Raw genomic sequence first — 17357 nt, forward strand, 5'->3', positions numbered from 1 at the left:
TAGTCCGATGCCGCAGTGACACTATTTGTTACCTCTGTAACTGGGTTATTTCCTGACTGATGTCATCCAACTCCTTGATGCCAGTGAACTCCCCTGACCCCACTGAACTAGAGCTGTCCTGTAGAGAGAGAGATGAGCAGAGAGAGAGAAGGAGAGGAGGAGGAGGAAGACAAAACAGACAACAGGTTGGCAAAGTAAACCATATTTGTTGAAGAAGGTGGGTTGATGAAATGGCACCAACTGAGCCATGGCAGACCAGGCCACAGGAAGGACAGAGAGGTAAAGAGAGGACAGGAGAGAAACCAGTGGATCAATAAGAGGAGCACCACAGAGGTGGAAGCAGCAGGTGGGGGCTGGGCCAATCACCAACAGGTGGGGGAGTGTTACCACCTCTGCCATGGAGAGGAAAGATTCAGGATTTTACAATTTTATGACTAATATTTTTTCACTTCGAGAACATTCAAAATGTTTTCATCATGGTGCTTCGACGAATTTCCGGAATTTTTCTACTAGCATTTCTTTGTTCTGCTAGTTGCAGAGAAAAATCTTAAAACAAAGACCACAGCCCTTAAAAGCTGGAGTAGTATTAATGGAACTATACAGTATGCTCTTGATTTGATTGATCGAACTTATTTACACCAGAGCCACAAACAGCTGCCACAACAGACTGTACCTGCTTTATCAATGATACTCATTCTTGAAGTAACTAAATATAATCTTGAATCTTCCCTTGATCAGCAGACAGTTGATGGGGTGAGACTGTCACTGCACTGCACTGGAATAGAGAGAAACTCTTTTCAAATGCTTTCCAGTAATCAGACTGAACAACCAGCCACTGAAAGCATTTATAGCTCATACAGTGTAGGTCCATGTTACCTACCCACAGCTTGAACATTATAGCCTGAGAGAGGAGGAAGAGGGAGAGGCAGAAACATCAGCAGCACAAGAAAAACACCATAGTACAACAGTGCGCAGTAAATGTGACTGGGTGAGTGATCATGATGTCATTGCTTTACCTCTCATCTAATTAGCCACTTTCATGTCTACATGTGTCACATTGTAAAGGTGTGACAGGAAAGAGTTTGTGAGCCTGCTTTTCAACACTGATTGGTCAGAACCAGGGATGGGCATGAGTACTTGAGTACTCGTTGTTGACGTCATTATTCGAGTAGCGTTTCACTACTTGCGCACCTGCGCACGTGTTGTTTTGGTTACATTAGTCAACTCAGTTGTTCAAAATAGGTTCTGCTTGTGTTTCCAGTCGGACATGGACTTCCCATATTTCTTTTTTTTTTTTTTTACATTAAAAAAAATATATACATACACATACATATAATTTGGGAGTAATCAAGTACTCTTTCATAAGGTAATGAGAGTACTCGAATATTGAAAGTACTGAAAATGCCCATCCTTAGTCAGAACATGTCACCTAATCATCTAAGCCATAAGTACAGACAAAGTTAATATCACAGCAATCATCAGCAGTTATCATCTTTTGAGCAATTAAACATTCACAGTGCTGGTGGAAAAAGTAGGTGAACCTTTTGATTTAACAACTGGTTGAACCTATAACCTGAAACCAGCTCTTCAGTAGCTGCTGATCAGAGCTGCTCAATGTTCAGGAGGAAGTTTGGACCTTTCTTCTTATAGAGCTGCTTCAGTCAGACATGTTCTCAGCATGTGTGGTGTGAGCAGCTCTGCCCTCAATCCAGAGGGAGGATTTCTGTAGTAGATTTACTTTGATGTTTAGGGTCATTGTCCTGCTGCATCAACAGCTTCTCCTGTTCTTCAGCAAGTGGACAGACACCCTGACAAAATGAATTTTCCCTTCATTGATGTGAGGCTGTCCAGATCCAGAGGCAGCAGAGACCCAAATCCTGATGCTCCCTCCACCCTGCTCCACCTGTGGGAGGATGTTTTGATTTTGGTGTGCAGAGCCCTTTTTACACCACACATAGAGCTGCATGTTCTCCACAAACAATTAAACCTACGTTTTCCCAGTAGTGTTGTGGAGAGGTGAGCTACTCGGACTGGACAACGGACCCTCGGTCTGCGATGAGGACAGTGGTTCAGGTTGGAGGATCATTGCAGGTGAACAGAAAGGAAGGAAGAACTCCTGCAACATCCTCATGCCTCGTTCAAATCATGGAGTAACAGCTGACCAATCTGCGCTGGCCACAGGTGGAGGACATAAAGTGTTGATAGAAGGAGCCATAGCTTGATGGTGTCCGTTGGCTCTTATGGAAGCAGGATTGCAGAGGCATCACCAGGATGTACCAGAGCCTCATCCATCAGAGACATGAAACTGTTACAGAGAGTGGAGAAGCCATGTCCCCCTCTGAGCTGTGGTGCATCACCTCTGAAAAGACAGCTGAGACATCAGGGTGGACAGCAATCGAGCCACTGGTGTAGCAAGACTGGAGGACTGGACATAGGAAATCTGCTTTGCCTGGGCAGCAGCTATGGAAACAAAGCTGTGGATCAGCTGATCCTTTTTCAAAGTTCCACCTTCAGGATATCCTCCTCTTACTGTCATTATTGAAGTTTGCAGTCCACACACAGCCATTATAGCTGAATTCAGTTCAAGAACAACTCACAAAATAACATGACTATTAAAATAGAAAACTTAAAACCCGGTAAAAGTCCCATGATCAGTGAAACTGCCAATCTCAGACCTGCACAAGACAAGTCCTTAACACAACTTAAAATCTACAAACAAAACACAGCTAAAGTCATTCATCCAGCTAAAAGATGTAGTTAAAACGACCAAGGTCTAAAAATGTATCAGAGATATGACAGCCTCTGACATAGACACAAACACGGGGGTTTTATTAGTTAAACTAAATCATGTTTGTTCATAACTGTAACTTGGATGAAGCTCTGACCATATTTCAGAATTCACTTACTTTCTCTGGCCACTGTGGGCAGCTTTGGCACATTGGAAAATTAGTACAGCTCAAGAAACAGGATGTCAGACAAAACTTCACACCTTAAAGCACCAATATGCAAAGAGCAGGAGAAAGATGAGAGAAGAGAGAAGAGAAGAACAAGAATGGACTCACCCGTCTCATCTCAGACAGAGCAGCCATCTCTGATCCAACTGGGGTCATGTATCCTGACATACTCTGCAGCCAGAGAAATCACTTAGTTACTGACTGATGATAACAACAGGAACAGTTATAACATCCCACACTTCTTAAGACATGTTGAAAAAATCATCAGTCCCGAACAAGCTCTGTTCTTTTCCTGTGTTATCTAATATTAGTATTATGCCACGTTAGTAGGACTCTGGTTTAGCAGCTGACAGTCATACAGTCATACTGACGACATGAAAAAGGTTGAATTAACATTTCTACGGTGCTCTGAAGAAATGATGATATAAAGACCACCTCTGCTACAAACCCAAAAAAATGAATTACTCTCTGGGAAGAAGAGCAGAGGTGCTGTTGTATGATATTTCCCTCCATCGAGGACATGATTTTTTCACCTGTGTCTGTTTGTCAGAAGGAAAACGTACTGAACACATTTGCACCAGACTTGGCGGAGGGATAGACCAGGGAAGACACGTTACATTTCAGGACAGATCCAGATCATTTACTATGAATCTGAATGTTTTTCTCTGAAGTCTGGTGTGTTATTTGACACTGACTCTAGTTAATGAGTGTGCCTACTGTTTAAGCCATAAAGCCATAACGTAAGCACAGGGAATAGTAATATTAACAAATATTACATGTCTCAAAACACATAATACTAACGTTAAATGGATGGATGCATTTATATAGTGTTTTTATGCAATGCTCTTTACAATCTTCCCTTCATTCACCCATTCACACACACACACTCATCCTGCCATTCATACCACTCATGCAACATGCTAGCCTGTCCGGAACCATCAACCCTATGATTAGTGGAAGAGCCACAACCACCCCATGAGATACACAAACATACAGGAAGCTCCCTAAGCTGGAGTGAACATGCAGTGTTTGTGTGTGTGGGACCTACTGGGACAGGAGTGCCTCTCTCAGAAGGGGGGATCATGTCGGCCGTCAGGGCCTGTGGAGGGTCGATGCCCTTGCTGACTTTCTGCTGAATGAGATGCATGGCGAGGGCAAACTGCTCCCTGGTCAGCTTGCCTATCTGCCTCGTGTCTGCCAGAGCCCTGCAGGAAAGAGCAGGCAGTTAACAGATAGTCAACAGACAGACAGTCAACAGGCTCAGTTGTACTGAGCAGACTGACCACAGTGTGAATAAGAAGAATAAACTGCTGGAGTTCATAAACTCTCTTCAAGATATCCGTTTACCTTTCCACAACATTTGAAAAATGAACATCTCCATGTTGCATGTTGCAGAACTGAAGTCAAAGAATCAACTGTGGCTCATTTATTTGAATAAATATCCACAATGAAACCTTCAAGGTCCTTTCACCTTTATTGCCACTGGTTTGCACACATTACTATTAAGCACTAAGGTGATAGCTGAGCTGAGGGTAAGTGAGACGGTGTTAAATATGACCTCTGACCTGTTGAACATCAAATACTAAGCATGAATGATCCATTAAAAAAAAAAAAAAAAACATTTTATGAACACTGGTAGATCTAACGGTACCACTGCCTTAATAAGGAACCCTTTATAAATAATGGCTTTATCAGTGGTTAATAATAGATTTGCTTGAGTTGGATGGATCAGTGTTAAGGCATCAATAGGAACAACTTCTGGGTTGTCAGGTTGTGAAAATCCACTTGAATGATTAGCTCATATGAACACTTATTTCCAGAGAGGGAAAAAAAACACATTCCCACCAAACACAAAATTTCTTCTCATGACAGGTGTATAACTGATCTTTAAAGCATCAGTAAATGATTTATTACCAGTTATTACAGACATTACTTAAAACCTAAAAACCCTTTATAGAGGCTGTCTTATTAGAGCGTGATACCAGACTAATAATAAGCCAAGAAATACATTATAGCAGGTATTAACGAGCTGATCTCTACCATATATGGGCAAGGACGTTCTGAGAAAGTCCAGACTGCATGAAGATCTCCTTTACTTCCTGTCCACTGACAAAACCATCCAGGTCAGCATCTGTCTTCAGGAAGATGTCATCATAGCGACCACGGTCTGACACTGGGACCACCCAGTTCACCACATGCTGAGACAGAGAGAAACTTATGTTACACACTGTATAAGCTGTCAGGATAAAAGCAACTGATGTTAGTGTTCTATGGAGGGAGGTTGGACTTGCACTACAGGCTTCTCTGTGCACAGCCACCTGTGAGACGTTCAGGGAACATCTGTAAATTGTAGCCTGTATCAACAGTCTGCAGATGAGGTGCACCTGTAAATTGTTTATTATTATTTATGTTTTATTTATGTCTTTGAGTATTTCAATACTTTTTTTCATATTCCACGTGTGAATATTCTTTAGAATTAAAAGGTCAATGCTATTTAAAAGGCTGTCCTTACATTATTACAGTATTATATTATTATATCAGTGGTATTTCAGTGGTCTTGACAATAACATGGTTTAACACAATTATTTTTGGGAAAATATATCATCCAACTACAGTGGATATCATGACAGGCCTAAATATGTAAATCACTGAATCATATCAAAGGCTCCAGTGTGTGTATTCGAGCGTAGTGTATCTGTTGTAAATAACTCAGTATACGTTTCCTACCCAGACCCGGTGCAGCAGATCTTAGAGATCACTATCTGATCCAATCCGGGTCTATTCTAATGGATCAGTATCAGTTTAAATAAAGCCATTCAAAATCCTTCCATTGATCCTTTCTCTACTGTACTATACTGTGTTCTGTTCCCCTCATCCTCTACCACAGCCTGGTTCTACAGTACAAGTATTTGAAAATGTGAGAGTGTGAATGTGAAAAGTATTTGGGTGCATCAGTGATGGATTCTGTTCTGACACCTGGGTTGGTAAAATACACTGATTCACTGAACTCCTCTTGGCTAGTTGTAGGTTCATGTGTCTGTACTCAAAAAAACATCCACTCTTTTACAACACTGTACACTGTACTTCTTCTTTTACACACTGTTATAAGTATTGGTGTCTTACCGATTTTATGCTTTCCCGATTCATTTTTCACGTACCCAGTAATTAAGGATAATATTCCTTCCTTCCCTTTATAAAACTAAAACCAAAACAAACCTGTTACTTGCCTTTAGTTCTGGACACAAAATCTATATGGATTATCTGCTCTTACTGATACTGATTGAATATTCAGTACATATTTCACTCACACTATGTATATTTAGCCCACAGTCAGCCTTGATCAGAGCTGAGTAGTTGTTGCTTAGTAAAATTCCGCTTCTGGCTGTTGTCAATTTATTTTGATTAGATTTTTTCATTAAAATGTTTAACAATGGTTTGTGTATATCAGTGTAGCGTTACCTGTCCAGACTTGAGTGTGTGTTTGGGCGACAGGCTGCCAGTGCTGTTGAGTGAGTTCATGCTGCCATGGGAGGGTGTGGAGCGCAGCGAGTCTTTTGGTGGTGGGGGGCTTGCAGGCAGTCCAGGCACAGAGCCAGCCACTGAGCCCAGACTCTTCTTCCTCTTAGATGGCGGGATGAGGGCAGAGGGGAGCAGTGCAGGAACAGGCTCCTTCTCCAGGGCCCTGTACACCAGGTGCATGGCCTGGGGAAGCACGTCCTGCTATCAATACTGTTGTGTCCCCAGAGGGTGTCTTATAGAAGAGACTGAAGCTGCAACTTGTAGATTCAAATGAATTCACAATCCACACTTAGGCACATCCACTATACCATAATATACATTCACTAGCTGCATATACTGTATATCTTTTATAAAAGTCATTATGTCACAAACCTTTTATCAGTCAAATAAAGAATCAAAAACAGATCAGGCTATACAAAACCAAAGCTGAACCACAACACAATTACAACAGAATGCACGTATTTCAAGTCATTTCAATGTTTCACTGTTTTTGCATCAATATGACTAATTGTGGATTATTGAATGTTCACTGATTAAGGTGAACCAAATACTTGTTTTCAAATATCTGACATATTTGACAGCAGCTTTAAATGTGACTTGCCCGTACAGAAACAATAACTGAATCCATCAGTTCTTGTTGCACAGGCGCCCTCCTGTGGCAGAACTGTGCAGATGTGCTGTCGAGCACATGGAGCTGTGCAGTCAGTAGTAAACAGCAAATAGATGTTTTAAGAGGCACCTTGTCAGAACAGAGAACTTTCCAGCATCCATGTGGTGTGAGTTGTGTGTGAGTCTCTGGTATTTCTGACGGATATTTATGTCTTTCACTGCCTTTTGGTAGACAGATGTTAAGCTAATTTACTCACCATGTGGCTAGTATACACTAATGCTAGTGTCACAGCACATATCAGGTGTAAGTGTTAGATTAGAACAATGCTGGTTGTTCTGTGTGGTGGAACATTGTTTGCACTGAAACTTAAAGGAGCAGTCAGTAAGTGATAGATTCCTCCCACATGATGGAAATTTAATTTGTACTCCAAGTAAGAAGTCATTTCATTTGAGTGTATTTGGTTATTTGAAGTCTTGTAATATTTGGCTTCCTTGTATATGTTCTTGTTACATCGCTCTCTCACATGAAGCTTTTCAGAAGAGTTACGTGAGTCTGAGCACCATGTGTTCTGACTGACACCCTGAGGCGAACATCACTGTCATCCACCTACACAGTCCTAAGTAATCACTGATCCAATAATTCTATTAATCATTATGCAGCACAAAGACATACAAGGCTGTTTGTGACTGATGTATCAACTTCATATAGGAAAATACACTCAGCAGACACACCTCCCTGTTAATGCACATATCTAATAAGCACGTTCAGATGTTGTATAAACACAATGATGAAGAAATGTGATCTAAGTGACTTTGAGCAGGGAATGATTGTTGGTGCCAAAGAAACAGAGGGACATTCTACACAGAAGAGCATGTCTGAATGACCAACACATAGAACATTAAAGTTGGTTGGTGACATCGGCAGAGACCACAGCAGGTTCTACTTCTGACCACAGAGCTCCTCACTACTGAGCACTGGACAGTAGAAGATTAGAAAAATGTCACCTTGTCTGACGGATCCTGATATCTGCTGCGACTTTCGGTGGTAGAGGCAAAATATGGTGTAAACAGCATGAATCCATGGATGTATCCGGTCTGTGGCAACGCCTGAGGCTCATGGTGGTGGAGAATATTTTCTTGGCACACATTTGGTCCCTGAGCTCTGTTTAAATGCCACAGTCTCCCTGCATGCTGTTACTGACCATGTTCATCCCTTTAAGGCCACAATTTACCATCTGGTAATAGCTACCTCCAGCCTGATAACACACCATGTCACAAAGCTCACATCGTCTCAAGCCGCTTCCACCAACATGACAGTGAGTTCAGTAAACCTTAATGATCACAATCCAATAGAACACGTTTGGGATGTGGTGGAACGACGTCAATATGGACCAGAATCTGTTTCCAGCACCTCATTGAATCCATGACATGGAAGAATTCAGGCTGTACTGAGGGACTAGAGGGTCCTAGCAGGTATCAGAAGGCTGTATCTAATAAAGTGGCCACTGCATATCTATCTAGTTATCCACAGTTAGTCCAGGCTACAGAGAATAAAAATCACATAAAGTAACAATGAAGAAAAAGATAACACTCACCACTGCAAACTCATCTTTGTCCAGATGGCCATCTTTATCTATGTCACTCAGGTCCCAAACCTAACAGCAGGAGATAAGCAGGAGGATCAATGAGGCTGTTCAGCGTAGTTCCAGGAGAAACTAAAATATCACGCATATCTACTTAGCTTTGAGCTTTATTCATCTTTGCTTTCTCAGATTAGTTTATAAATGTATCAACAGAGTCTCTCTCCAGATATATTCAAAGACAAGACAGTAACAGAGTAACTTGTTTCTCTGCATGGTGAATGACAACTTTATGCTATCACAACAAAGATCTAAATTTGGACAATAAGCTTTTTCCATAAAGAGCTGTGAACACATCACCAACTGAAACCAAATTAACTCCAGATATAAATTCCTTTACAATAAAGGTTAAGTGCTAAAATCGAAGCAGAGCTGTACCCATTTCTAGATAACTGACATCTATAGTTAATTGTCTTTGTTTGACTGTTTGTAGTTGTCTCTTTTTAGACTGAACATCTGTATATCTTTAGCTAATCGTAGGATATTATCAATTTTGTTTTGTGTTGTTTTTGCTTTTGACTGTTTTAATGACATTACACGTGTAAAAGCCCAACTAGGGTCAGGAGTGGAGAATTAGCAACAGCTATAAACTCTTTGTACAACACATTAGTTCCATGCTTTGTTTTGAAACTATGTTAAACTGCATCGTCTAAATCAAATCAACAATTAAACTTAAGAAAAACTAAACTACACACTATAAATCCACATGGGAAAAAAGCATGTTCTTTGACAATTTATTACTCAATATCATAATGTGACAACCGTTCTAGCAGCCACACTGGCAGTCATGTTACTTCATATATTAATCATGGAAACAAAAAGTGTGATGTAAGACCTAAGAGACAGTTGAAGTCAGTACCTTCCCAAGGATGTCCAGAGGTAGCTTGGAGTTGATTAGGACTGGTTTGACCTTCTCTCCTGACAGCAGCCCATTGACTGGAGCCAGACTTTCAAAAATCCCATCAAACTTACTCTTTTCCTCAGGCTACACACACACGCACACGCACACGCACACACACGCACACACACACACACACACACACACACACACACACACACACACACAAACAGACAGTGTATGTTACACTGAAGGACTGACTGTCTTTTAACTTAACAGAGGAGCTCATGCTGATTCGAAACTGGAACATTTCAGTGTAAAACTTCTGCTGGACTAATACCAAAATATACAAAAATGTTGTATCAGTAAGAATCTCATCTCTCATTACCAATATGTGTGTGTGTGTGTGTGTGTGTGTGTGTGTGTGTGTGTGTGTGTGTGTGTGTGTGTGTGTGTGTGTGTGTGTGTGTGTGTGTGAACACACCCTGACAGCCCAGTGTAGTTCAGAGGAAGCAGAAGCTGTGCTGAGAGACGGACTACTGGTGTCCTTCTGAAATCAGACAAACAAAGATGGCTGTAACAGCACTGTCAGGATTAAACACATTTCCTTCTCTCATACTGATCATACTCAGAGTTGACACATGGCTGAATAAAAAAATAACAGAAACTGTTTTTGTGCATAACATGTATAATGATTGTAATGTTAAAATACATGGATTGATTTGATTGGTTTGAGCTTTAATGATGAAGTGACACTCACAAACTTGGGAGGAGGGACTGTGAGGTTGAGGCTGGAGGAACTGACTTCCTGTCCGCTCTGAGCACAGGCCACCAGCCGCAGAGCCACATAAAACCCCTTAAAGAGACAACACAGTGGTGCCCATCACCTATGTCATTCTCTACCTAACATATGGAACAATATTCTTATTTAAGAAAAAGAAAAATATTCTCTATCTTTGCCTGCACAAGTTAATGTTTGCCGTTTGAGCTGGACATGCTAGCATTAGCTAATTCAGAGGCTTTATTACTAATACAAAGTATTTTATCTGGTGATCAGAGTCCAAAGTAATGTAATTACATACTTGTTTGACTGTTTGTAGTTGTCTCTTTTTAGACTGAACATCTGTATATCTTTAGCTAATCGTATGATATTATCAATTTTGTTTTGTGTTGTTTTTGCTTTTGACTGTTTTAATGACATTACACGTGTAAAAGCCCAACTAGGGACAGGAGTGGAGAATTAGCAACAGCTATAAACTCTTTGTACAACACATTAGTTCCATTCTCTACCTAACATATGGAACAATATTCTTATTTAAGAAAAAGAAAAATATTCTCTATCTTTGCCTGCACAAGTTAATGTTTGCTGTAGCTGGACATGCTAGCATTAGCTAATTCAGAGGCTTTATTACTAATACAAAGTATTTTATCTGGTGATCAGAGTCCAAAGTAATGTAATTACATCCTCTTTTTGTTGACTTGTCTATGTGAAGTCGGCATAGCACATCATCACAGACAGAGCAGTGGATGAGGACTCACCTGTTTGTCCAGGTAACCTTTGCCATCAGGATCAGCCAAATCCCAGATCTGAAAAACAAGAAAACAAGATACACAAACAACTTTACAGACTCCGTCAGATGAACAATACATTTTCCAAGCTTGAATTGTTCCTGTGTAAATTGTTCAATTATGTAACAAAAATCATTTTTTGAGGATTTTTATATCAAAATGTTTTTTTTTCCTTTTCCTGTAAAACCTACAAATGCTTTTGATGACTCATCTTGAACTTGGGGGGTGTTTCTTACATTTTTCTAATCTCATGTAATTTGGGCTGACAAGCTAACCTTTTCCAAAATATTAAAATGCACTGAACTGTAAGCTAGTTGATAACTACCAGAACAAAATCATAGTAAACCTATAAAAACAAACAAACTGGTTGAAGTCTAATTTGTTCATTTAACCCATGTTCTCCTCCAGCAGGGAGGAATGTCTGAACAGTCCTCTGCAGCTCCATCTATGTATCCCATATCTTTATCTTTTTATTTTATCTATTTATTTATTGCATATTTTTCTCTCTGCTCCAAATCTCTTCAACAACATGAAGGCTGGGGTATGAAAATAAATAATAATCTAGTTTGAAAAGGCTTCTATTACAGACAGGGAGTGGAAGTGATGAATCATACAAATGTGATTATCAGTGCAGATTTTCTGACTCTCTGCTCACAGACATTCATGGCACTGCATGTGCTTGTTCATGTGAAAAGTGAAGGCAGTCTTTGTGTGAAGAATCAGAAAGAGTTGTCATCATGATATGAACATGTGCAATAAACCATCGCAAAAGACTGAAACTACTACTATAATTAGAAAAATCATAGTATTTACAGGCACCAGGCATTCACACAGGGTTTTCACAAAAACAACTACCGTCATATTGCTGAAAGTGTCATCAAAACCTTTGCAAGTAAAAAGCCAACCAGTGTCCTTCAACCCTACACCTGTTCAACAAGATTTAAACACTTAGAAAAAACACATTTTTAACTTCTCCCATCCAGGTTGTTTTACATAACCACAGTGCGCAAACATTAAGCTGAGGAGACAACAGATAGTGACCTTTGTGTTCTTCATTCAGCTTCACCCAGTGTTTTCATGTTATTTATATGAATATTATCTAGTTAACTGACAGTTCAACATGACATATATTCATGGCAATACTGAACAGTGTTAAAAGACATCACATTTCCTCATATGGTGCAGGTCAAGTGGACAGACAGGTTCAAATGTTACTGCTGTCTCTCCTCCTCACACCTCACACCAATCAGTGTGTAAAGTGGGACTGACAGTCCAAATAAGACAGCTTAACTAGTGATGTCACCAGGTCACCTCTTTAACAAAAAACAAAAACCGGAAAAGTGAAACAAATTAATACTAGAAATGGATGACCCAAGTTACAATTATAAATCCAGTGGAGGAGCTTGTGCTGCTATCACTGTCATCAATCACTTCCTGTGGAGGGACGTACATGTGTGTGTGTGTGTGTCTGGAGTAATCATGTCAGTGTCTTTGCATTCATGTCCCTGTAATGTTTTAACTGATTACAACTTATTACATTTGTTCAAGAGAAATTCAATTTACAAGGAACACAACAGGAAGAAAGAATACACATCAGCATCATATCTCTGAACCTCTGAAAGGTCCTGTTCAGCTTTTGACTGCTACTGCTACTGTACACTTTGGATGAGCGCAGAGACAGGAATGATCAGTGATGCTCAAAAAAACCTTTTTATACCAAAATTAGAGCATTTTTAAAACACAGGTAAAAAGGTGATTAACTCCTTTCACAATGCCAGATGAGTCTGTTCAGACTGACAGGACACAGACTCACAACTGCAGTCATCACACATTATGGATAACACAAACACACACACACACACACATGCGCGCACACACACACACACAAGGGAGGAATATCTTCTCAGATCCAGACAGTGAGCTGTTAACTGCCATGCAGACTGGTAAAATGTTGTGTCTCGTGCCTGGGTTGGTGCTCCTGTCAGTGTCTGAGCCTCTGTGTCGGTGATTATGTGTTTTTAAAACTTATCTCTGGGCTGCTCTCAGAGGAAGGTGTAGCTGTAGTGTTTATGGTTTAACAGCACCGTGCTGGACAGGTGACAGGTGTGTTTACAGTGTTTGTTCTCTGAAAGATGTCACAGCATAGAGAAGGGGTGAAAGTTAGCATGTTCACCCAGGTGTTATGTTTACATCAATGCTGTTTAGAGCTGGGGCTGATAAACACCTGAGACTACTGCAGAGTGATTTGAGTCAATGCAGGTTGAAGACAAAAGCCTGATATTGGCGAGCGTTAGCACGTTCATGTAAAGTTTGCTCTGAAGACACTCCGTCTCGTCTCCTTCAAAACAACCAGTGAATCTATGTTTGATTTGTATAATGTCACACTCACCACAATTTAACACAGCCATGTTTATTTAAACTGAAAACTCATCAAAAAACTCACACAGTGATCCTTCATTCTATTGTCAACAATGTGACTGTGATGGCATCAACAACAATCTGCTGGTCTCCTCCCTAGCAGCAGCAGCTAGTGCTCATCACTGTCACAAACTAAGACCTGTGATTGGACAGCTTGACACACAATGCACATCTCTGCAGAGCCAGTAAAACAACAGTGAAACTGCAGAGCTAAACCATTACAGTCCTTGATTTGCAGGCATGTAACACAAGACTGAAAATAAAAGCCAAAGATGGAGGATGACGATGATAATTAAGATTCAAACAGTCCACTACTACCACTACTGTCTTAGTTTTCACAGTTTAAAAATAAGATTCATCTGTCAAATCTTTGTTTACATGCTGTTTACATATTTAGACTTTAACACACACTAAGACACCTCTTACAGCAGGCCTGCCTCACGCTGGCTTAACAACTTCAGCCCCATGTGAAAAAAGCAGATGAGGCCAGTCGGAAGGCAACGCAGTGGGCTCCAGCAAAAAAAACGCTGCTTTGTCCGGCAATAAAGTTGAGATTTAAAAGTTTTAAAAACACAATGACAGATCAAAGCGTCTCACATGGAGGCTCTGACACTGACAGGAGCAACAACCTGAGGATGAGACATGACAGATCTGTTTTACCAGTTTGCACTACAGCTAACAGCTCACTCTGTGTGTGTGCTCTGTAAGTGCATGTGATGACATCACTCCTTGCAGTTGTGTGTGTCCTCAGCCCAAACAGACAGACAAACTGACCGGCAGTGGAAGAGGGGTATATCAGCTTTTATTAGCAGGTTTACTCATGTTTAAAAAACACGCTTTTATCCTCTAATTTTGGTGTAGAAAGGGTATAATGAAGGATTTCTGATTCTGAAATCAAAAATCAAATAATTGTGCATGCTTAAATATGTTCCAAATGAAATAATTTACAAATTAACATTACATACTACATATTGTGATTGGCCAGTGAGCCCACCACACATACATATACACTGCACATTCTCATGCGCACCCTGAACACAGAGAGGGCTGGTAAAAACTTTATGGACTTTTTTTTCATGGCCCACCATCGCAGCTAGATTTCTCCTACCTTTAACTTCACAAATTACAACATCACAAAATATAACACGGCAACTGTGCTCAAGTTTGAAGCTGTAATAATTGATTTTTTTTGCCAGATATGGCAGCAAAACAAGCTGTAAATACAATATGATCTGCTCTTCACCAACTCATTACATAGCTCTTCATCATAGCTTCATCATAGTCATTTCATCTGTTCTGTTCATCCATTTTCATCTGATTACAAGTTGTCCAATGAGCCAAATATCAATGTCCTACGCATATAAGGTCTGCAAAGATGTCAGGACATACTTCTGTAAAGTAGTTTACACATACACACCAGCAGCACTGGAATGTTCACCTTTCACAGACACAGACCAACATAACCACAGACCAGAGGCTGACCTTCAGTCCCTGACAATCAACAACTTCAGTAAGAACAATAAAGATCTACAAGCTGCAGCAATAATTTATGAAACAAACATACCTGTGCAGCTGTGTGTGATGTAACATTGATACCACAGAAAACAAACCTACCTTCCCCAATGTAATGTCAGGGAGCCCAGACTTCTTTAAGAACAAGGCAGCTTCTGTTGGTCCAACCCTCCCTGTGTTCCCAGGATCCACCTCAAAACAAACACACACATGTAGCAGTGTGAGTGCATTACGACATGCTTCCATTTTCATTTTCTCTCTCACAATCATGTGATCTGTCTTTCATTTTTACATACCCACAGTCTACGATTCATATCTGCATATTACAAAAGAATTGGTGGCAAACTGCAACAACCACTTACTTTTTTATTTCTATATTGCATATGTACATAACAGCCTACATAGCATTGGACATTGTTATTGTATAAAGTATTTCTAATGTATCTTATTTATTCTAGATTCTGTTTATATTCTTATTTTATTTGTTACTACATTTCCTGTTGTGCTGCTACTCTTTAGTACTGCTGTGTCAAATTTGAATTTCCTCTGTGGGGGATCAATGAAGGTACATCTTATCTTAATTCATCTCTTTTATCAGTTATAAAGAGTTATTACAAGTTATATGCATTGATTTATACACTTACCTGTCTGTAAAAGTTCTCATATACAGGGTTCCCACTCGACAACTGTGGCAGAAAGATAATGTTATTAACTTAACTGCTGATCAGTGTATTCACGTGTGGCTCATTTAAATATTCGTTTAAGCTCATTTCGGTTTTGCTGACAGAGCGACTGAACTCTGATGTTCACAATCAATGAACTGGATGTCTGAGTCCAGCTGCATCACCATATTAAATGACTGCTGCGCTAACGTAGACAATCGCCATCAGCCTTCACATTCACTTTTCCACTAGTGAACTGTACCAGTAAGACTAGAACTCACATTAGCATCATGAATCAGAGTTCAGTGTACAGTGTGTGTACTGCACGGCCTGCCCTCCAGTCCTCCAGCCTCAGCAGCGTTCAGCCCCATCCTCTCTCACTACTTGGCATCAAGGCTAGGCTAGCCAACGTTTGCTAGCTTAGGGGCTGAGCGTTATCAGTTTCTGATGCTTTGTCACGTATACATACACATACTGGCCTCTGCACGTACAGAGTCCACGGCGCTTATTATTTTCAAATTTACAATTAGTAAGTTATCTGTATGTAATGTCGTAGATAAGTTGCTACATGGCTAGCTAGAACCAGCTGGAGGCTAACAAGCCCGCTACCTAACGGTAATGTTACTGCAATGGGCCTTCTCCGACCAGCTGACTGCCTTATTCTTGCTGCATTTCAGAGCGAGTTCGTGTTTCGTTCAGAGTAAAATTAAAATGAGTTGTCACGAATGAGACATACTGTGTCATGCTATTAATTATCTTAATATTATTGTTAGTGAAGAGTCATAAATTGCTGCATCTTTACCTGGGTTAGAGATGTGAGAGCTGCCATCTTCCCTGTTGCTGCGGGAACGCACCCACCCTCCCTCTCGAGGGCAACACTCCCCCTGGCGGACAAAGCAGAGCTCACAGTCCGGAAACAGAAACCCCTTTAAACATCTAACTTCATTTTTCTTAAAAAGTCTGCTTGATCATTTCTTCAAACAACATGTGGCTCTTATTTAGGGTAACTACATAAGCGTAATGTACTCACTTCAGAGTGCTGTTTTTCTGAATTATTCTGAAAAACCAGTTTCTGATAGACTATCTCATATCTGAATTATTCAGAAAAACAAGATTTTTTTAGAGAAAAGTTTTCTTCTTCTGAATCAATGATACGATTATCTCATCAGTCAGAAAAACAGATTTCTGATATATGAATTAACGAGTTAATGATCCCAGAAATCTTGATCATTATCTTGTTAATACAGAAAAACTGGATTTTTTTTTAGTTTTCTTAAAAAAAATAACAAATAGAAAAGAAAATCCTGCTGTTTTTCTGAATTTAGGACATGATTATCTTAGAATTCTGAGATTATTATCTTGTCAGATTTCTGATATCTGAATTAAGATAATTGAGATAAGATTAAGATAAGATAATTATCTCAACTCAGAAAAACTGATTTCTGATATGAAAAACAGAGGACTTTTTAGAGAATGTTTTAAAAAAAAAAAATTTTTTAAATCCTGTTTTTTTGAATTAACAAAATAATTCAGATAAGGATAATGATCAGGTTAATTCAGAAAAACAGAGCAGAATTTTTTTTTCTTAAGTGAACACATTACGCTTCGGTAGGGTAAACTCTTCAGTGCAGCGTAA

The 17357-nt window shown here is 39.9% G+C and overlaps 1 protein-coding gene across 7 annotated transcripts in view; it reads right to left on the bottom strand.

Annotated features, from left to right (window-relative positions):
- eps15l1a (epidermal growth factor receptor pathway substrate 15-like 1a) overlaps positions 1-16592 on the bottom strand; it is a 49915-nt gene extending 33323 nt beyond the window's left edge. For 6 of the 7 annotated variants that reach the window (XM_056378374.1, XM_056378371.1, XM_056378370.1 and 3 more), the window contains exons 1-13: positions 16524-16565; positions 15704-15745; positions 15162-15251; positions 11100-11147; positions 10321-10416; positions 10045-10110; positions 9582-9707; positions 8678-8737; positions 6414-6656; positions 4995-5152; positions 4003-4159; positions 3063-3125; positions 33-118 (exon numbers count right to left, since the gene is read on the bottom strand). In XM_056378374.1, the coding sequence (XP_056234349.1) occupies positions 33-118; positions 3063-3125; positions 4003-4159; positions 4995-5152; positions 6414-6656; positions 8678-8737; positions 9582-9707; positions 10045-10110; positions 10321-10416; positions 11100-11147; positions 15162-15251; positions 15704-15745; positions 16524-16550 (1262 nt within the window). In that variant the 5' untranslated portion in view covers positions 16551-16565. Of the gene's footprint in view, positions 1-32; positions 119-3062; positions 3126-4002; positions 4160-4994; positions 5153-6413; positions 6657-8677; positions 8738-9581; positions 9708-10044; positions 10111-10320; positions 10417-11099; positions 11148-15161; positions 15252-15703; positions 15746-16523 lie in introns of all 7 variants that reach the window. The other variant, XM_056378368.1, reaches the window with a different exon arrangement.
- Between the last annotated feature and the right edge of the window lie 765 nt (positions 16593-17357).

This window comes from Seriola aureovittata, chromosome 6, assembly GCF_021018895.1.
Source record: "Seriola aureovittata isolate HTS-2021-v1 ecotype China chromosome 6, ASM2101889v1, whole genome shotgun sequence".
In the NCBI taxonomy this organism is placed as follows: Eukaryota; Metazoa; Chordata; class Actinopteri; order Carangiformes; family Carangidae; genus Seriola; species Seriola aureovittata.